At 42.8% G+C, this 21,860-nt stretch overlaps 1 protein-coding gene across 1 annotated transcript in view; it reads right to left on the bottom strand.

The window, feature by feature from the left end:
• Nucleotides 1-11,540, bottom strand: part of PEPD (peptidase D) — a 146,990-nt gene extending 135,450 nt beyond the window's left edge. The window contains exons 1-3 of the mRNA XM_082290292.1: nt 11,448-11,540; nt 6,062-6,245; nt 4,737-4,864 (exon numbers count right to left, since the gene is read on the bottom strand). Of these exons, the coding sequence (XP_082146418.1) occupies nt 4,737-4,864; nt 6,062-6,245; nt 11,448-11,464 (329 nt within the window). The 5' untranslated portion in view covers nt 11,465-11,540. The remainder of the gene's footprint in view (nt 1-4,736; nt 4,865-6,061; nt 6,246-11,447) is intronic.
• Nucleotides 11,541-21,860: the final 10,320 nt, after the last annotated feature.

Here is a 21,860-nt window from a genome sequence, read left to right on the forward strand (position 1 = left end):
ATTAGTGGGATAGTGCAAAGATTGAAATTAGTTCTGACACTACTCAGAAACAGAAGCAGAACTGAGTATGTTTGAGATCCACAGAGGACATTTCCAGATGGTAACAAACCTTTCAGATAAACTGCAATGCCAATTGGTACTGAACAGTAATAAGACAACCTAAAGTGATTAAAACCTGGGGTTCTTTTTAAAAAGCAAAATAAAGATTCAGTGGGTACAGGGAAGGGAAAAATTACAGTAAAAGACCAAACTGAGAGACACAGAAAAAGAAAAGCATATTTCATTTTAGAGAAAAAATTACAATAAAAAAAGCAGGAGATGGCGAATCAGTTTGGAAGGTAAAACCAAAGAACACATAGCTCTGGAGCAGGCTGTGGAGAAGAGGACCTGTATGCTCCACATTAATAAAACTCCTGTAGAAGACGTCCTTCATTCCTGCAAAATGTACATCAAGAAGAGCAATTAAGGTAATGTGGAGTTCATTCCCTATAACCCCCCCCCCTGCACTGTCTTTCCAAAGAGCTGTCTCCACTGTCAGCTTCCCTTCCACACACCTTGCTGTCTCATCGCCAGACCAAGGGTGATTAGTGCACCAGTCTCTGTCACCATGATACAGTCAGATAAACATACCATGCTGTGCACAATTTAATACTCACAGTTATTCAAAATACAAATGCCACAAAATCTCACCAATCTCCATTAAGAAGAAGAGATCAAGAAATCAATTTCTTAGCTTCTAATTTTCACAGTCACAAAAAGTCTATAAGAAAAGAAAGGTAAAAGCCCTCACAGACTGAGAGGCTACTTTCTTTTACAAAAGTGCTAAGGGGAAAAAAAGCGAACAAACAAAAAACCCCAACCATACACTTCTGTACTTTTTTCAAAAGGCAGTAAAACTACTCAGCTTTGCTGATGTCAGTCAAGTGTAATCACCAAAACCAAAGGTTGATTTCAGTTGCAACCTACTTAAAATTTATGACAGTGTTTTAAAGAGCTTCCTCATTAGGTCACTGAGAAATAAATTTGCAGCTCCAAGTGCTACTCCAAGGTTCAACTTTGAACACAGAGACAACTTTCAATCAAATTAATGGAAAAACATTACTTATAGTGGGTGCAATGCTGGATTAAAGTTGCAATACTTACCAGTCATCCAGCAGAGCTTCAGAGAAAACCCAGGAAACTGCACAGGAAATTAGGCACCACAGTACTATTTTACTGTTCGGAGCCAATAATACATTTAATATGCATTTTTAATGTTAGAGCACGAAACGGTTAAATATTTTTTGTCTTCCATTAAAAACACTCTATGTGCAAAGGCTATTAAGTCATTTTGGCATGCTCTCCACATAAAGCAGCTGCTGTACAGCATGTTTTACTTTATAAAATACCTTTAATCAGCACACTGACTAGGACTGTCATTTATAATTAAGGAGGTAAATAGCAGGTGCAGCATTAATTAGCAAAATTGAAGTCTTTGTGAAGACATGCAGTCATACCAACTCAATGCTTTCTAGGAACAGAAATGATTGCTAACAGCTTTCTTGCACCACAAACTTGACTAGGTAAGACTGTACCAAGAAAGAGGGGCATTTACAAAACAGTTACACTTCTGAAGTCTTCATCACAATCCTGTATTACTGGACTCATTTCTTAAACTCTTCCTTCTAAAGTTAAAAATAGAAAAATATTCTGGAGCAGAAAAGCCACCCACTAAGCTCAGAGTCATTCTCAGAGTCTGTGCGTCTGCCTTACAAATGATGGAGGGACAGGGGCAGAGGTACAAGTCAAGAGGCAGGCAAAGTGGTTCCCTTACTTGAAAAGGTTTTTCCAGCCAACAAGTAAGAAATTGGCTGGCCCAGCATCTGGAGAAATGCCCACACCCATAATTTAAAAACAGAGCAACGTTGTTGCGATCCCTTCCATGAACCCAGGACCACCAGTCCTACAACTACCCTCAGAACAATTCCGCAACTGCCACCTTAAAAGGCTGTGGATTTTTTGGAGAAGGTCCATAGTCTGCGAGTTAAATTAAATCTCTCCTTCCTTTTAGAACTGCAGAGGTTATTTTAGCTTGAAGGACTTCTGAAAGGTAACCTTACAACTATTTACAAATCTTCAGAGCATACACATTCAGCATGAAGCCCTACCAGATCGGTAACACTTCCAAAGTGGTAGTCACCCTCAACACCACTACTGCTTAGTGCTGGGCTGTGAGCTCCCCCCAGCCCAGAGTGGTGCATCCACCATCTCCATGTCCACTTGTTCTGCAGAGTTCCCAGGCACCACCTCAGCATGCAGCACCACTCATAAAAACAAGTGCAGTGGTGAGGCTGGAAAAATTGCTGTGTTCAGGGTTTCATTTGTAAACTTATGGTCTGCTGATCTCCAAGCTAAACACTCTCAGACACTGCACTGGCTTTGTCCAAACTAAGACTGCAATCTGAATGGAGTCAAAAAGACCCATTTTTGTATTACTTCAAGGTAAAAAGATTAACCCCTCTGAAGGACACATTATCCATGCTATGCTTCAAAGGCAACTCAAATATGTGTTCTTCAGAAGTGAAGGCATAACAGTAAAGAGCCTTTTGCATTAATTTTTAGAGAATGTGTTTCTGCCTAAATTCACAGATTCCCACATCTGTCTTAAATACAAAGCAGTATAAACACCGGGCAAAGCAACTCCACCCTGTGCTATGAACTAGCAGACCAGCTGCAGACCTCTGTAAGACACCAACCTCACAAACACCACATAACACATTACACTGATTTCTGCTTCACTGATCGTAAATGACTGTTTCTTCAGTGGGTAGATAGCACCTTCCACAGGCACAGCAGTAAGCACTTCCAAGGCAAACTGCAGTAGAGAAACTGCAGTGGATGGAAGGCATACTTACTTGTGTTATTTCAGTGCTAATTTTGACTTAAAATTGAATCTTCTGGGAAGAACACAATCCCTAGCTGTGTGCAGTACACACTGCCAACCAACTTAGGAAGCAGAACCGCTACTGACTCACAAATGAGTTATTCATCCATCCTCCTTCTGACAAGCAGAAAAAGTACATGACCACGGCTGACAGAAGAGAAAACAAGATTAAAACAGAGGGATTCACGAAGGGTAAGGAGAAGAATTTAGAAAACAACAAAGACTATTTGTTATACTCTGCAAGAGGACACAATGACAATAAACCACTTTTAACTAGACGTGTAATTCTGCAAATGGACAGATAACAAGTGCTGCACTGTTGTGGTATCCTGCAGTGGTAGGGAGGAGAAGAGAGATCCAGCAGGCAGGAATTGTGCAGCAAGACTCCTCTATTTAATTATTTTACAAGTCTTTTATGGACTTTTTTCTTCATAGTCTAATTGGTCAAAGGATCAGCCACCCCTTGGGGTGATTGGCTAAAATCCTAAAACATCCATTGTCGAAATATTTTTCTACTGTACTATAAACAAAGGTTTTGCAAGGTCACAGGTGTTCATAGCTTATAGAACTCTACTAATATCTTCCGTGAGAGAAAAAAATATCTCACGGGACTGGAAAGAAGCAAGAAAAATTCTTGCTAGCAGCATATTTGTATCCACACTGCACAAACAAATCAAAAAGGCCACTAATTATAAACACCATAATATTTTGTTTGAGATTGCAAAATGAGATGCTGAAATTTCAGTAATATTTTTAAGCTTTTTTAGATTAGGCACAATCAGTGCGGGTATGAAATAGCTGTTTTGAACTAGCAGAGGAGAACTCAAGGATAGGAAAAAACTTTGTCTGTAAGTGGGAACAGATTTGAGAGTACACATGGGGGTTACAGAACCTGCCATCCCAGACAGGTGTGGCTTGCAGCTAATTTATTTCAGACAGCAGTATGCAGATTTTTATGCCATCACAGTTTCAGTCCCCAGACAGGTCTGAGACAGTGATATTCATGTAAGTTCTCTGAGAAGACAGCAGCCATGCCCTACCATATGGTCTGGCACACTTCAGCACATGGGATCAGTTACAACTGTTTTCCCAAAATTAGCATTAAAATATAAGTGATAGCTTCAATTAGAAGTGAAGCATCTTGTCAAAAGTTTAAATTAGAAGCAATCCAGTGCTCTAAGACAATGTAAATGATAAAAAAATTTACAGTTTGGTAGAGGGTATAAATACAATTAAGACTGAGAAAATAAATGAATGCATAAATAAATCAATTCCTCCACTACTATGGCACTGTGCAGTATTTACTACCCAGGTGGATGGAGAGATGTTTATGGCACACTCATAGAATAGCGTTAAAACCACATTTCCCAGTCTGTGAGTTCATTAAAAAAAAAAAAAAAACCTATCAGAGAGGCTAAACTACCTTATGCCATTCAAAAAGCTTCATTAGCTAAGGCTGCTGCAAACTGGCAAAGCAGCTTGAAAAAGCCTGCTTTATTATTTAACTTCCTTGGGCTTAACACAAGATACTGACTTTTCTTTATGGTTCACCTTCCTCTCAGAGATACCATGAGATTCATGGGTTCCAATTTTAAGGGTACTGTTTCCCAAACAGTGGCAGATCATTCCATATCAGATGATCACTATCAACTGATCATGTTTTGTATCTCTGTATGTATCACTCTATGTACATCATTCACACTGCATTATTTGGTAGAACCTGATTAAATGACATAGCATTGGAACTCTACAGACAGTTACGTCATATGAAGTACTCAGATACACTGGGATGTAGTTAAAAGATAGGTCTTACTTTCCCATCCAAACAGCATAGCTTTCAGGGAGTTGTGGAACAAAAAGCATACATCTTCCAGTATCAACATCTACTGCTCCAAAGCAGCCTGCTTCAGTTACTCCAAAAGTCCAGTGAAAGTAAGATTCCTAGGTTAAAACAAAATATATTCTTAGAAGAAAGACCTCACCTCTACCAGCTCTAAAAATGCACTACAGTACATATTAATTTCTATTTCCACATATCTGGAAGAGATCTCTCTTGCTTTTGGAGGGGAAGAAGTGGTTTAGGTCTAAACCTTTTCAGACTGGTTAGTTTTAGGTTAGAATAATAGAAATCTCTTTGTTGGCAACTAGAAAGGATCAGAGATTAATAAGCTACCATAAGCAGGTTAACTCAGCACAATAAACACACACTACACATTAAAATACATTCTTGCAATCTAGAATTAGGGAATGTATTATCAGGGAGAAACAATCACGTCACAAGAGACAAGGCAAAAGCAGAGTGCAGCTTCATTGGGTTGCAAAAGCAGAGTGCTGAAGTGAGAACCCAGCCTTCCCTAGAGAAAAGGAAGCTGCACTAGGAACAGCCCTTAGCCAAGAGTTATTTTAAGAACAAGCAAGCAAACAACAAAACACCTAACAACACAGGATTTAAGTTTGGTAAGGACAGACATATGCTCTAGTGCCCTGAAAGGTGCATCTCCTCTAAAACCAGACTAATAACTACATTAAGATATGCACTATCTAAAGTAGAATTTACTGAGTTTGTTTCTTCATAACATACAACAGCTCAATTAAATTCACAAAACAGTGTGCTGCAGAAACCATGCAGGATATGGGATATGCATCATTTGAGTTCTTTTACACCAACATCCCCAGACCTTGTTAAGTTCTATTTGTGACAGAAGAACACATGGGCACATAAGAGTCTAATTTAAGAAGACACGTTGTAAATTCCAAGAGATAGGCTGCTGTTTTATAAAACCATAAATATACTTTTCTATTAATTAATTCAGCTTAGGTTGTTGTTTGAGTCACAGACAAGATTGAAAGAATGAAGAAATATTCCACTGCTGTCTTCAAGGTTAGATTCAAACACTCATGAGCAGTTAAGGCCTTAAACAGGTTTAGGCCCTTTAAACCAGATAATGAGCCTGCACTAAAGCACTGAAAGTGAGAGCAACTCAAAGCTGAAGAAGCAATGTTATAAAGAAGCCAAATTATTTAAGTGAAGCAAGACAATGCACATCTGAGAGATAAAGGGAAAAGAATTTTAATTAATTTAAAAATTCACACAGTTGAAGAAAGTTTCTCAATTTGAAGTTTTGATTCAGCTCTTACCTGGCGAAACACAATACCAGTATCAGTACAGTATCTCTGGGTTTCTTCTCCACCCTGCAGCAGAACAATTGAATTCTTCTGGACATCCTTATTCTGTCTCAGGCGTTCACACAGTCGTCTTCTGTTCAAGGCAAAGAGCGCTACAGGCACTTTCAAAGTCTCATTCCCCAGCCAAAAGGAGGGTCTAGAAGAGATTTTTTTTAATTGACAATTAATGGCAAAGACAGTGGTTAGCACAATTTAGATGCACAGTGTTCATTACTTTAGTTTAGTTCAACACTACTAACAAGAGGCTCATCACTTACAGAGAAGAGAGGTCGTACACACGCATCGCTCGCAAGCAACCATCAAGCACTGCTCACACAAGTACCAAAGGAAAAAGATGGCAACAGCAGACAAGGCTGGCTGCAGCTACAACCCACAGCACGTGACTCACTACATCCCTACAGGCAACACAACACAAAGTGACTACAGCCTGTGTCAGCTGAGGAGAGGCAAAGCAGGAGGGAAGAAAATTAGTTCTGAGTTGCTGAAAACAGAAGTGGAAGTTTACATTAAGTCTAGCAAACTTCAGCAAGTCCTTCTGGAAAACTTTCAGTGGCTGAAACAGGGAGTGGAGAGAAAAGATGATGGATAGCAGACACAGGACAACAGCATTTCCCATACTCACACAGGATCTGCCAATCTCTTTTCTATGTACGTATGTTTATTCTTGCATGCACATAAGCAGCTTCAGCAGGTGACTGAACACAAACACATGGCCACAGGAGCATGTACTGGGTACCACCACTTGTCCCTAAGGCGGCTCAAATGTGCTGAGACAGCCCAGAAAGTTTCTGAAAGATTGTACTCAACGGAGCTGCAACTGTGAGAATACAGTTTAAAAGCAGAGAGCTTGCTGTTATTAAGTAATTTCAGATGTTGAAAGTACTTCAAGAATATGTGGCTGATTCATTCACATTTGTTTCAGATCCATAAGTGCACTTTTTGGAGCTTTACCAGTAGAAACACCATAGCTTTTGTAGGATATGAAGCAAAGGGAGGAGTTTAACCAGATGATACGAGAAGAATCTAAAAGCAGTTTGTTTTGGAGGTGGGTTTTTATGCTTAATACAGCAAAGCTGTGCTTTGGAGCTTCAGTATTAGAGATGATCAATAAAATTTATCCATAAAATCCTGTGATTTAAGTCCAATTTGTCCCTCAACCTCAGCTTCTCCAAGACTGACTGGATGGTCGCTTTCTATCAGCTATGCTTTACAGGAGATGCCAGAAGGGTGCAGTTAACTTGGTACTATGTTAAGATGACAAGAAATGAACCAACCACCAAGGGACTTAACCTCAGAGGAGCAAAGCTCCACATCTTAATTATTATATAGCTTTCATAGGCAATCTGAAAGGTAACCTTTGATTTATAGCTGCATAACCTCCTAAAAGACTTTATCAACCTCAGAAATGTAAACGCTATAATTTCTTACTGCAGACACAGCATAAAAGAGCTAATAAAATATTTTATTTTACTTGCTTGTAACTACTTGATATAACAGTGTAAGTAATTTTAGAAGGGAAAAGACTGCTCTTGCTAATCCAATTTTCAAATTATCTGCTTAGAAGTTCAGCTGATGGTGCATGAAACCCAAATGTGTTTATTTTTATTCCTCCCCACACACACCTGACAACCCAGCACCAAGGCAGGTGATCATCAGAAGGGCTGCAGTCTACCTACTGCAGCACATCCGCACAGCCCAGAAGAACAGCACAAGCCCGTAGGAAGAAGGAAGCAAGTTCATAAAATCCTAGCAAAAGCTACCAGAAGTTTTGAGTCAGATAGTGAACCTTAAACTAAAAACAGGCAAGGCTTTCCAGGTACAAAGCTGTGGCTCAGTAATTCAGCAATGCACAAGAGGCTGAAAATGCTGTTCTCCAAGCATGATCATCTCTTGAAGTACATGCAAGGGCCTGGAAATCATATGCTCACCTTAAGGGACATTTATAAAAGGGAGGAGAGAACATCATCAGATACCCTTATACCATATGTTGCTCTTAGATTTTTGTGTCTGCTGATTAAAAAAAAAAACAAACAGGCAGAGGAAAAAAAGAAAAGGAGAGAACTCTGACCTCTCTCCTCCAGGCCTATTCCTACCCTCTGGAGCTCATAGGAAGCGGCTACAAAGGCACATTTTTATCTCCCTTAAGTCTACTATTAATGCTTTTATTACACTTAAAACCTTTGACAAGCCACATGAGAATCAAGGAGAAATAATTATGTCAGGCAGCAATTCCTACCAGTAGTTTTACTAAGCCACTTTAAGTGTGCTTTTTACTGGGATCTTAATGCTAAAGCTAAAGTGCATTTTAGTGCAAAATGAAAGTTCTTCTGAACGTTTTCTCTAAGTGAAAGCATATTCTTCCTTGGACATAACAGATCCCACCTTCCTTGTCTGAATATGATGCCACAGTATTAATCCACAGCAGACCATGGCCTCTGCAGTTGTTTTAGCCTGGCACAGTTTCTTTAGGGGCATGGCCTTGGTCCCTGTTTTAAGGCTGCTGCAGAAATCACAACAACAGAGCATGCTGGACCCTGCAGAAAGGGCTGCAGGGCCCGAGGGCTGGGCCGAGTGTTGCTGCAACTCCTGCTCTTTTCTCAGGTTCTCTGCTGAGCACCCATGTTAAATCATACCTCAGACAGCAGGAGCTTGCCAGGCAATACACCTACCTTCCCAACCAGAATTCTGCAGAGAAAACCAGCTAGGTTTTAGAGAGAATATTCAACTTAGAGGAGCTTGCTTCCTCCACAGCTCTTGTTCTCTTTTTTCCTCCTGCAACCACCCAGATGGCACCTCCATGGATGGACTGACAACATGGCAGAACACCCACAGGTGCTGCTTTGCCTGCAGAGGTCCGGTCACTTGGCACACATGAACCATGCATGAGCTTTCCACAGCTAACACAGAGAGCTCTTTTCAGAGGCAATACTGAATTTAAGCCTTACAAAAAGGCGTACGGCTGTACACCTGGCTTTCCATGGCAAATAAAAATTGGGAAAGAGAACTCTCATAATACTCAAGATCACAAGAGAAAAATATCACACACAGGACTGGCTGTTCAACAGCTTGTCATAAATTGAATGGGTACACGTATTTAACTGCCTCACAAATGTGTAAACCCTACAAATACACATGCAATTACAGTGTAAGCAGTATAAAACTATGTTATTTGCCTTGGAACAAAACTGCCACAAAATTCTCTCTAGAGAAGAAACTACAAGCTTTTCATTTTGGTCCATGATCTCTAATCACTCAGTTATATCCCACAAGACACACAAATCACAGAATCATAAAATGGGTTGGAACAGACCTTAAAGATCATCTCATCCCAAGCCCCTGTCATGGGCAAGGACACCTCCCACTAGACCAGGCTGCCCAAGGCCTTGCACAGCCTGGCTTTGAACACTGCCAGAGCTGGGGCATCCACAGCCTCCCTGGGCAACCTGTTTCAGTATCTTACCACTCTTACAGTTAAGAATATCTTCCTAATATCTGGCCTAAATTTCCCCTCTTTCAGTTTCTACCCATTACTCCTTGCCCTATCACTGCAGTTCCTGATGAACAGTCCCTCTCCAGCTTCCCTGTAGTCCCTTCAGATACAGAAAGGTGCTTTGAGTATACACACAACCTTCCCTTCTCCAGGCTAAACAGCCCAAATTTTCTCAGCTTGTCTTCTCAGGAGAGGCACTTCAGTCCTCTGATCAACTTTGTGGCCTCCTCTTGACTTGCTTCAGCAGAATTATCAGGATTGAATTAATACAACACATTGGCCAGTCTTTTAAGGTTGGTTTCTTCTGTTAGCACAAGAACTCTCCATCTCCAGCCACAAACTCAACCCAAAACTTTCATGTAAAGTTACACATTTGATAAAGAAGTGTATTTGGTACAAGCATTGCTTTGTAGTGCATGCCTCTTTGAAGTTATGCAAGCTTCTGCAAATAAACCTTAGCCAGTGTCAAAGTGGACACTTGCAAGAACAAAACAGGACAAGAGAAGCTCAGCTTCATTTTTTTCTCCAGTCTGGTACCAGCATTCAACCACTGCTCAGTCTGGTAAAGGCCCCCCACAGTAGCTGACAGTTTCCTGCTGGCTGTCACATACAATTTTTATGATCACTTAGGCCCAAGCTCACAGACGAGCTCTTTTATTTTATTATACTGCAAGTGAAATATAGCTAGGAACATTAAACTACATCTGTTTGTTTAAAGGATATTTTTCTTTTGCCTGGAGCTGCTGATTTTCAATATTTATTTCAGAAGTTTTGTATTTTCAGAGAGCTTACATTTTGGCGCCATATGATCCATCTAACATTTTGGATGTGTTGTAAAGCAACCACCAGAACACACTGGTAATCAAAAATCCTGTTTTATTTCTGGTTTTCCTACCATTTTTCAGTTAACCTTTTGTACGTCTGGGTTTTTTGAGCAGAAAATTCATGGGTCTGCCATTTCTGTTCTACTGAGATGCCACAGAGAGGATCCAGATTTCAATGAACATGAGAAACCACTGAAACTACTTTTCAGTAAATTATCACTTGTTTACTGACTGGGCCTTATTTATTTGTTTGTTTTGAGCAACACATTCATCAACATCAGCGTGAAGCCTAAACAACTTCCAGTGCTGTTTCCACATCCCATATGTGAAGCGCAAGAGGCCCATGCTGTAACAGCAGCACAAGGAAATAGGCGATACAACCAGACAGTAAAAGCAACTACCGCTGTTCAAGATATAAAGCGGGTATTTTCTTCACGGCCAGCTTAGTGCCCCTTGTAAAGTTGACAGCTTGAAGTCCCGGCGCCGCTCCATGTCCCTCCTACCTCGCCGGCCCAGGGAGCGCCCGCACAGCGCGGGGGACACCAGGCCCCGACGGGACCCGCACAGACCCGGGTCACAGCCCAGCCCCAGCCTGACCCGTGCTTGTTAACTGTGGAAACTGCCCCCTTCGTTTTGATACACTTGTAATGGCACCTTCTTACAGCACGGGAAGAAATGGCTGACTTTTGCTATAAAATGTGGGAGAACCCTTGTGCTACGTAATCCAAGCAACCTTTAAGCATCACTTCCAAACCTAAGACAACTTAAAGGATAACCCACGGCTGGGGACGAGGCACTGCGAGCCGATCCGCCCGTGGCACCCCTCACAGCTCTCTCACCGCCCCGCGCAAAACCCGAAATCTTTTCGGGGAACCCCGGCTCCAGCGCACGCAGCCCGGCGCCAGCCTTATGCCCTGCCTGCCCGACCCCCGGCCCAGCGGGTCCCCCGCGAGTCCCCGCCGGCCGCGCCGTGCCCCTCGCAGGGAGCGGCGTGCCGGAGGTGCCGGGTCCGGTGCGCACTCACCCCGCCGCCGCAGCCATGTTCCCCCGCCGGCCCTGCGCGGTCACGTGGCGGCGGCGCCTCGGCGCGGGGCGGGAGCAGCCCCGCCGCGCTGCCCTCACGGCCTCCCCTCCCCGCCCCGCCCCGCCCCGCGCTGCCCCCACGGCCACCCCGCCCGGCTCTCACGGCCACCCCGCTCCGCCCCGCTCTCACGGCCGCCCCGCCCCGCCCCGCCCCGCCCTCACGGCCGCCCCGCCCCGCCCCGCCCCGCCCTCACGGCCGCCCCGCCCCGCCGCACGCCGAGCTACCGCCGGGACAGCCTGACCCGAGTGGTGCGGGCCTGTGGGACCCTCTGTGGCTGCCTCGGCCCTCTCCTTGTGTGCTGGCTTCTACGAAGCAACTCCAGCCCTCGAAGCCAATATAACATAATGTAAATACAACCTTTCACAGCGATTGCTGCCCTACCACTGACCTCTCCTAAATAAACGGTTGCTCAAAAATCCCCTTAATGTGCAGTTCTGCTGTAATCCCTGGAAGAGATGTTTACAACCTGCATTTTGGAGTGGAGAAGGTGTTTTAAGAGTAGCCTTGGGGCATGGTGTGCTGGAGCCATCGCCAGTCCTTGGGCTCGCCCCACTCTGCTGGTTTTTTCCTATTCACACGGATTTCATCAGAACTCGAAATTACTTGTTCTTGCCTCAAAATTACTTGTTCTTGCTTCAAAATTACAAGATACTTGAAGAAACTATCATAGTCCAGGGTTCATACGTCAAGTAACTGAATGCAGTTGCAAAAGCAAATAACCAGGAGCATGAAACACCAGGTAAGGAATGAGAGATTGGAGCTCTGCTCGGTGACGTGAGTACAGGGTCCGCTGCTGTGTGCAGCAATAAAACAGCGATAAGTGCAGCTCTCTTAGGTAACCTCCAGCAGGTAACCCTCCCTCCCTGGAAAGGAAGTGTGAGTCCTTGCTCTGGGGCTGCTCAGTAATGCCACTGCTCTGTTGGTCTGGCACTGATCTCAAAATAAAGTACTGTGATATCTGAAATATTTGGCTATTGCACATGGAGGGTCTGTTTCCACCACAAACGCTCGGGAAAGAGGAATGCAGGGCAGTGAGAAGGCAGAGTATGATCATAAAATACATGGATCTTAAAGTTCATGTGGTGTGTTATGGAAAATCAGTGCACTTTTCCTAAGACACATGCACAATTATACCCCTTTTTCTCATTTGGTCATATTGTCCTCTAGAAGTTGCGAGAAAACTGCAGCTACTCGTGCACAGCTGGCTCTGGAGTGGTGTGTGAGAGCTGCAGGGCAGTCACAGGCAAAGATTGATTTCAGGAAGTCTGAATAAGAGCATGTAAATTGATAAAACTAGAAAAGCAGTCATTCTCTAGCTCTTTATGTTTTTAGGTCCTAGAGTCAGAGACCTTTAGTACAAAATACATAATGAAAAGTTTCTTTCATGAACTGCACATTTGACAAGTAACAATCTTGGGGTCCAGATTCATGGATAAAGCCCCATTTTAGAAATAACTGGTAAGTTGTTGAATTTCAAGAAACTTCCTTCAGTTTTTTGCAGACTGAAAAAAAATATTACTATGAACTGTAGTGAAATACTTTACTGCTTTCAGTCCCCTAGAGAGGCTCCCTTCTGCTTAGGCTCCAGCAGAACCACTGGGAGGAGGCAGGAAAGCTCACTTTGCTTTTCCTTCTCCTCTCAGGACTAGATAGAAAAGACTAAAGCCTTCAAGGCACTCATCTAAATACTGTCATTAGTGGCTTTGGGCATTCATCCTTTCCTGCTCCCCTTTGCCTACCCCTGCATTTGCCCTCTGTAGAGGTCTCCTGCATTGAAGTAGCAGCTCTCTAAAATGGGTTTTCTGGGTCTCTATCCTGTTTAATTTCCTTGTTGGTCATTTTACCTGCCTTCCAAAAACAATCACTACATTTAGAAGTTACATGAAGTGTATTAAATCTCAGCAGGAAATAAGACTACATTCATTAGGGGGGAAAAAATGTTATTACCTGAAATATCCTGTTCTTCTGTCTCAGGATTTGAAAGAATGAAACTCCTACACTGTGCACAACTTAAACTCGTTTGCAAGGTGGCTATACTTGAAATGCCAGCCACAGGAATGACACTGGCTGCCAGACTGGGAGCAAGCCCAGCTTTATTGCACACACAGTCAATTCTGATTCTCTCCATGCTGCAATTGACTCTGCAACGGAGAGGGATAAACCTTAATATCTGAGAGGCTTCGTTTAGAACATTTCCCTCTACACCAAGGTTTGACTGACCATTACTGTCACTGATCTCCCAGCAGGACTCTCTCCATGATCAAGAACATCCTCTCTCCTGCTGAAGACCTCATTTTGCAATTCAGGCAGCTTCAAAATTCCCACTGTAGCAGTTTGGATGTACAAGAGATGCAAGACTGCAACATGTGATGGGATTCTGCACTAGCCCTCTGTATTTTAACTCTTCATACTGCTGTCCAGGATCTTAGAGTTCAGCATCATCAGTGCTGATTGCTTCTATTATCTCAGCTGAAAAGAAATAATGTTAGGTTAATAAACTTCCTTTTATTACATGAAAATTACACAACTGTTGTGAATACAGGTCAAGGCATTTGCTCCTGGTTTTAGAGTACAATAGATAAAATCCAAAGTTAGCAAGGGCAGATGCAGCCCAAATATGAACTAGGGGAAAAGGAAGGATGCTGCAGCTGTAGTCACAGCAATTGCTTGGGGAGCATCACCTCTCTTTCTGCCCTCTAGCCTAGAGTGATGTGAAATACTGGAGCTAAATACTCTCTGACTGCTGCAGTGTCTGAACTTCTCTCCTGCTTTGGAAAAACGCAGTTGTTGAGAGACCAAATCATCCGGGACTGCCAGGAAGGACCACAGAGCTGCGCTGAGAACATGGCACCACAGTAAGAAGTGTTGAGCTGCCAATACCATGGCATGAAGTGGGGAACCAGGTCTGATGCTCAGTGACAAAGGTCACTCTCCCTAGTAAATCCTTACCTGACATATGATTTCAATACAAGTTTCAACAGATTTTCTAAATATCTAGAAAGTTTCTGTATCACGCGTGCAACCACAAAAAGAGAAATAATGGGAAATGCTGGTTTATCAAAACAAAAATTTTTATAAGTTCGGCTTGATTTGGTTTTCTGCTGATTATTCCTCCAAAATTTTAGACGATAGAACATTGCTGGGTGAAGTACTCTGTAACCTTCTTCACTTGAATAGGGGAGTACTGGCTAGTGTGGTAGTGCAAGTGGCTGCAGCCACTCTGACCCCAGAGGAAAATTCCAGACTGCATGCTTTGGTGGTCAGGTACCAATGTTTGAAGCCTGTCTCCGTGGTTAGGGTGAGATCCCATCACCTCTTGGTGCAGTTATTTACATGTTCTATGTCGATTGGTTCTTGTTTTCCCCTCCCTGTTTTATGTATGAAGTTGTAAATATTCATTTCCCTTAGTTAAATATATATTTTGTTTGTACTAGTTTGAAAACAAACCAGTGGGAGGCACCAAGTCAGAATAACAATTTAATGGGGAAATTAAAGAAAAGGAAAAAACTAAAAGAAAACACTGGTTCAAACTGACAGAGTCAAGATACAACCTGAGTCCCTGTTAGGCAGGGTGGTGGTAGCAGTCTGGTAGAATGGTGGCTGCAGTCCTCTGAAGCGGTGATCCTGTAGTAAAGGGGCTGCTCTTCCTCAGAAGGTCCAGTGGTGGCTGTGTAACTCCTGTCCTCTGGAAATCCAGTGGAAAGGTTGTCTCTGGTGTTCAGTCTCAGATTATATCCACGATGGGATGCTTGGTTCCTCCCTCTGGGTGGAGCATCTCACAATGGGGTAATGAGTCATGAGGCCAAGTGTTGATTAGGCTCATTAACAGAAGATAGTCCGGAGGGAGTTATCTCTGAGTCATGCGGCAGGACAATGATGGGCCATTAACAGAAAGATAGTCTGGGGGGAAGGAGGCAAGGAAACACTGCCCCTCCTGATTTCAACAGCTCATGGGGATGGTAATGGAATACACTGCAACCCAGGACATAGTTCTAGAAAGTTCTGTACTCGTCAACATCCCATTGGTTACTTCCTCTAATCCCTCCTATGTGTTATCCCCATTGGCTCCCTCACTGTCAACCCCGCCTCTTTTGCCCCATCCCATTGGCTGTGACCATTATCACCCCCTTTCTATCCCTCAGTATAAAATCCCTGGTCCCTCTATCATTTGTGGCTCTTCGTCCCTAGTCCTTTCACAGGAATATGCCTTCACATGGAACCTGTATGATGAGTCCCCTCTCTCCTTCTTTGCCTCTGCCTGCACACCTGACAACTAGCCCAGGAGTAGCTCTCTCGGGTGAGGAGCTCACTCTCTACCTTTTTGTGTGTGGAGCCACCTGAATCAGAAGATGCAGCCAGACCTCCGGGCTTCTTTTGTTTTCTTGGCTAGCGTGCCCTTGGGCTAGGCAAAGAAAAACAGATAGATTTTGTACATATTTGAGTCAAAGTCTTTCATACGTTGTAGGATCAGCTGTAAGTCCAAAGTAATTATACAGACTGCTATGTTAAAACGTGTTAATACTGTGGGGTTTTTTAATAGAATCATTCTACAGGGACCCCCACTGCCTTTGTTTGACATAATGGCCGTAAGTCTTTAATGTGGAATTAAGATTACAAGGTCCCTTCAAAGTGACAGATGGAACAAAAGTATCTGCCTTTGGCATTTTCATCATGAAATGATTTTGAGTAAATTTTCCCTCAAGCACTAACTGTATACTGCTGTATTGATCTTTTGGATCTTGAAATAAAAGTGTGATTTTCCCAAAGCCTGCTTGAACTAAATTATTATAAAAGACAAGAAAGGTAAAGCATTACCTTGCCTCATTACTCTCACCATTGACTTTCAGTTAAGAGTAAGAAAATCTAGTATATTCAAAATGTGCTCATCAAGGATCACACAGTCTAAGGTAGCTTCTCCAGCTATTGTTTGATCTTCACAAAAATGTATAATTTTTGAGGTTGTTTCTTTTTTTTAGGTTCATTAGTATAGACTGTAATTGTTTCATTTAAATCAATCTGCCCACCAGTATTTATAAGTTGCTGCCACAGAAACTACTATCTCATCAAAACGTATTAAAACAGCGCTATCAAAAGTGTTTCAAAGGCTTCCTTTTATAGAGGTTTGGGTTGTCACTTTTTTTAAGAATTAGTGGCTGTCATGGGTTAGCAAGCATAGTCCCAGAAGTGATGTTCTTGCTAAGGGGTGCTGACAGCTTCCTCTGTGACCTGACCTGACAGAACCTATCAGATGGCCAGGTTGAATATGGACAATTCTTTAAGCCACTTAAAGTTGTGACCGCCTCTGTGATCCACACTTAAGAACAGACAAACCCTGGGGGCAGAGGCCGGTCTCGTTTCCGGTGCTGGGACACTGTGGGCCCCGTGTGGGGCTGGCGGGCCCAGCCCAGGCCCTGCTCGGGCCAGGCCGGGCCGGGCCACGGCCATCCTGGAGCCGATGGGCCCTGTTCCACCTGCGGAACACCCCCAGTAATTCAAGAGTGGGCCCTCGAAAGCAGTTGTGGGAAAAGCTGCAAGTCGTGGGAAGGGACTCACATGCGAGCAGAGAACCAACCCAGGCGGCTGTCTCGTTGTGATGATGTTTTCATAGCATGGACAAGAGAGACTCCTCTTCCTAAATGGACTGAACAAGGTTATTATGGAAGTGGTAACAGACTGAACATCTCAAGGGTTGTCTTTTTACATTGTCAGTGGGAGAAGGGAGGAAGGGGGGGGAGGAGAAGAGTTCTGAAGGTGTGGTATGATTTTTTTTTCTTCTTTTAGGTCTTTTAATAAACTTCTTTATAGTCTTTCAAGTTTGGTGCCTGCTTTGCGTTTCTCCTAATTCTTATGTCACAGAAGGTAAACAGTAATGAGTTATTTTAGACCAAACCACTACACTAAATTGGTGTTTCTGCCCGGTTACAAACCAGACCCGCTACAGTGGCTAATGTGATTTCTCTGTAATGCTTCTCTAATATCTCTGGCAGCTTGAAATAATCAGTTTTTGTATATTGCAACATATTGGTTTGCTTCAGTACAAGTAAACTTCTCAATGATTTTTCAGTCTGTTTGTTCATATTATTATGTTTTTTGCTAACCCACAGGCCAGGAAGGCACAGTTCATGTCTGTCTATGTGTCCTTTGCCTAGTGTCCAGCACCATGGCTCCTTTTTGGTTTTCTGAGAGTCAGGTATACTTGTACTGCATTAAAAATGTGACATGAGTGGAGTTCAGTCATGGCTAATTGCCAGGTACAAGAGATAAGCCACTATCCTGTATGTCCTCCTTTATAACTGATACTAGTTAGTATGATAGATGAACATTTTTGTTTATTCTAAGTAAGTTTTAATGAGCATACTGTAGTGAAATTTTGCAACAGTGGATTTAGGACATGAATGTAGTCAGTATCACTGAAACCATTTCCCCGACAGCATCACCAAAGTTACAGCAGAGAACATCTGAGAACAAAATTCCTTCACATTACTCGTGATCTATTTCTTCAGCTTTTCTCACTTTCAAAAGCACAGCCTCTTTTTACAACAAGGAGTGGCTCCCTCGTAGTATTTTGAAGGGCACAACCAAAGATGCTTTGCACCACCTTCTACGGTAGAAGTGTGGGAAGAGGCTGCTGAAGCTTCTGGACTGTGTTACAGAAAATTTGTCTAGCCTGCACATACGAACATATACCATTTGTAAAATGGGAAAGCACCACTTCTCTTGCAAGTTCCTGTGGATATAAATATGCTGCTAGCAAGAATTTTTCTTGCTTCTTTCCAGTCCCGTGAGATATTTTTCTCTCTCTCGGAAGATATTAGTAGAGTTCTATAAGCTATGAACACCTGTGACCTTGCAATGATTTGTTTATAGTACAGTAGAAAAATATTTTGACAATGGATGTTTTAGGATTTTAGCCAGTCGCCCCAAGAGGTGGCTGATCCTTTGACCAATTAGACTATGAAGAAAAACGTCCATAAAAGAGTTGTAAAATAATTAAATAGAGGAGTCTTGCTGCACAATTCCTGCCTGCTGGATCTCTCTTCTCCTCCCTACCACTGCAGGACACTGCGACAAGTTCCCTGTGGTACCATGAACTTACCTGAATCCTTGCAATATACTGTACAGTTTAATACAGAACATGTTTACAAAGCTCATTTTTTCTTTCATTAGTGTCTGCATACTATACTCTCTACTCAGTGCATAACAAATCCCCAAACAAGCTTATAATATGCATATGTAAGTATTTTCTCAAAAGATTAATGCCTTCAGGTTTTTGCAGATTATGATCCATATCTTCACACCGATTTAAAGTCAGATTTCCCACATTTTTGGTAAGAAAATCCTCTTTAATTATTGCTTATCTGGAATGTATTTTCCACTCTGAAATCTTATAATAAAATTGTAAGCCACTGGTTTATCAAGATCTGTATGTTGTTGATGATGAAGAAATTTCTTTCTCTTACACAGACATTTTAGAATTGTCTGAAATGAGTTCTTTCAGGCTTTTCATGGGCAGCATTTCTTTTTCTGCTTGAAAGTCCTACCCTCCTTGCTAGGAAAGAAAGGCATGCTTCTGATGCTGCCCTCTAATGCTAGGAACCACTGCTCCTGCAGCTTTTCCTTTCTTGTGCTGCTCTGCAGAGTGGCAACAGTCAGTCTAGGAATGACAGCACGGTTGCCATGTCTGCCACCGAATGAACTTGGCCCTTCCCAGCCAAAAGTCATCAGTGCTCCTGTCCCAAAGTACCTCCCAGCGCTGGCCCTCAGTGCCAGCTGCAGATGATGAGATAAATTACTTCCTTCTCCTGCAAACCACTCGTCTAATCTCCTCTGCATCTGACTGGAAATCTAACCCAGCTGGCTCTTGCCTTCAATTTAAACTTAAAAAACCCCAAGTTATAAGCAACTGGCCATCAGATTATCTAATCACAGTCTATGTCCTGGGACTGCAGCACTTTTTCAGTTTGGTCAGACCACTTAACACTACCCAGTGTCCAGAGCCCCCCCTCATGAGCCAGCTTTAACCTGGGAGCTTAGGAAGGACCAGGGGGACTGTGCAATAACATACTAGAGGACAGAGAAGATAAAAAAACTAGTGCTTGTGAATTCATTATCTTTTGAACTGTAAAAAATGGCTGGTTTACACAACCACTCTCTCCCCTAAAGATGTTACACAGCCTCTCTCCAGGCTGTGGAAACTGTGCCGAAAGCACAAAGTTCACTAAGGATGCTATCCTCCTCTTTGCATTTTAATGAATCAACTGACTAACATTTCTTTTAAAAACTGATCATATTTACAGGCATTTTTCAAAGACTACCAGTTTGATGAAAGTGTGACTCAGTTTATTGCAGAGACAGCCCTTGTTTGCAGAGTGTTTAGGGGCACAGGCTGGCAGCCTCCCTGTACAAGTCACACTGGGCACAGTATCTACAAAGTGACTTGGGTGCGTGCATGAAAATTAGGCTCAATGGGAGTCAACTTGGGCAACAAAAATAGTATCTACAGTCACTATCTTCTGCTGCCTAACCTCTAAATTCAAATCTCATTGTCTGTTTTTAATTTTGCACTCATGCATATAGAGGTGATTTCTAAGAAATTATTACTTGACATCTCAAAAACCTTTTTGCTAAACTACCCTTTGGTTCTGTACAAGTTTAAGCTATTGTGAGGACAGCTTCTCTTGGTTCCCATCAGCACTGGCAGTGTTAATGCCACTTGTGCAAAGGAGATTCAGAAGAGAAGCTCAAAGAATGTATGTGGTTTAACTGTGTGTGTGTGGCATTTCCAAGCATCCTGTGTTTCAGGTGGCATCTGTCTGCATCCTTGAAAATAAAAAGGCTCATACAGTTTCACTAATGTGGTGGTACAGCTGTGCCATTTTTTCTGCCTCAAGCCTTGACAGGCATCTTTGTATGCAGGGGCCCTGTTTGAACTGTTGCCTGGTGTCCTTGCTTTGTAGGCTGGCAGGAGAGGTTTTTGGGTTTTTTGGCTTTGTTTTGTTTTCATTTTCAGAAAAAGTGGTAGCTTTTTTTGCGTCTGTTACTGTTGACAGTAACTTCTCTAGTCCAGGCTCATGTCATATGATGGCCAGAGACAAAGGATTCCACTTCAGAAAGTTGTGTGGGTTCTCACTGAGTCCCAGAGCTGGGGAGATGCCAAGCAGCAATAAAGTGCAGGCTTCACCCTGGGATGCTGTTGTGGCAGGCAGCCTGCTCCCCTCCAGCCCCAGCTTCTTCTCAGTGCTAACTGTTAGGGGTTTATGCTGAATATCAGGAGATCTAAAGCAGGTACAAACCAGAACAGTTCCAATATTAAAAGTGACCCAACAGTGCTCGTTTAGGACATGGCCTTGTGCGTTTACTTCCTGCTGAGTGCATGTTTTAACTGTGCAGCACCCCTTTGGTGATACCAGCCTTACTCTTGTATGAGAAAGGGCAGAAAAGGAATAATGTTGCTTTCCCAAGACCGTAAAGAGATAATTTTCACTTGTTTCCAAAGATACAAAAAACAGAGAAGGAAAAACCTCTTCAGGCCCAGGCTTCTTTTTGAAAGGGCATTTTTCTTGGGGCATTTGGGTACCGTCCACCAGCTCATCACGAGCTGGGGGCTGCGCCCATCTCCCTCACTGTGTGAAGTTTTACCAGTTTCACTTGTCTGCAGTAAGAATGGGAAAACAAATCACTGAGACACACGGCAAAGTAGGCCCAGTGACATGCTGACTAATGGTGCTTTGACATCATCCATTAGATTTTATAGAGATTAAGGTCCCATCAGAAATTTGTCAGCAGTAGTTTAGAAAATACTTGCTGAAGATTTGCAGAGTTAACAGCTTTGTGGGTGTTTGCTGTTTGGCTATCTACCTAAACAAACAGCTGGTGCAGCTGGAATCAAGTCAGGAAAGTTGTTACTAATTTAGATTCTTTGGGCATGTCTCTGCTCCAGGCACAGAAATTACTCTGCTGGAGCATACTGGTACCCCAGCTATTTTTAAACCACCTAGGTTGGTACTGGAGGAAGTAAGTTACAGTAGCACAGAGCTCATCATGGATTCATTTACCCAGTTTTTTGGCTCAAATATTAGTGCCAGCAGGATTAACTAAACCCTTTTAAAATTAGAAAAAGGAGATAAAAGGACTTGATTCAGTAACAGTCCTATTCAGAGAGAAAACTCACAGGTGCTTGCACTAGAAGCTATGACAGGCTACATTGATGAAGACAAGAAGACAAGAAGCTTAAATTTGCTGTAGTGGACAACAAGGTGAGGGTTGGGGGGCAGGGAGCCAGTAAATACCGTGCCTACTGTGGAGAAGGGTCTGGCCTTCACTGCAAATCCTCTATGTCACTGCAAATGGAAA

The sequence above is a fragment of the Coloeus monedula genome (assembly GCF_965178545.1).
Source record: "Coloeus monedula genome assembly, chromosome: 13".
NCBI lineage: Eukaryota > Metazoa > Chordata > Aves > Passeriformes > Corvidae > Coloeus > Coloeus monedula.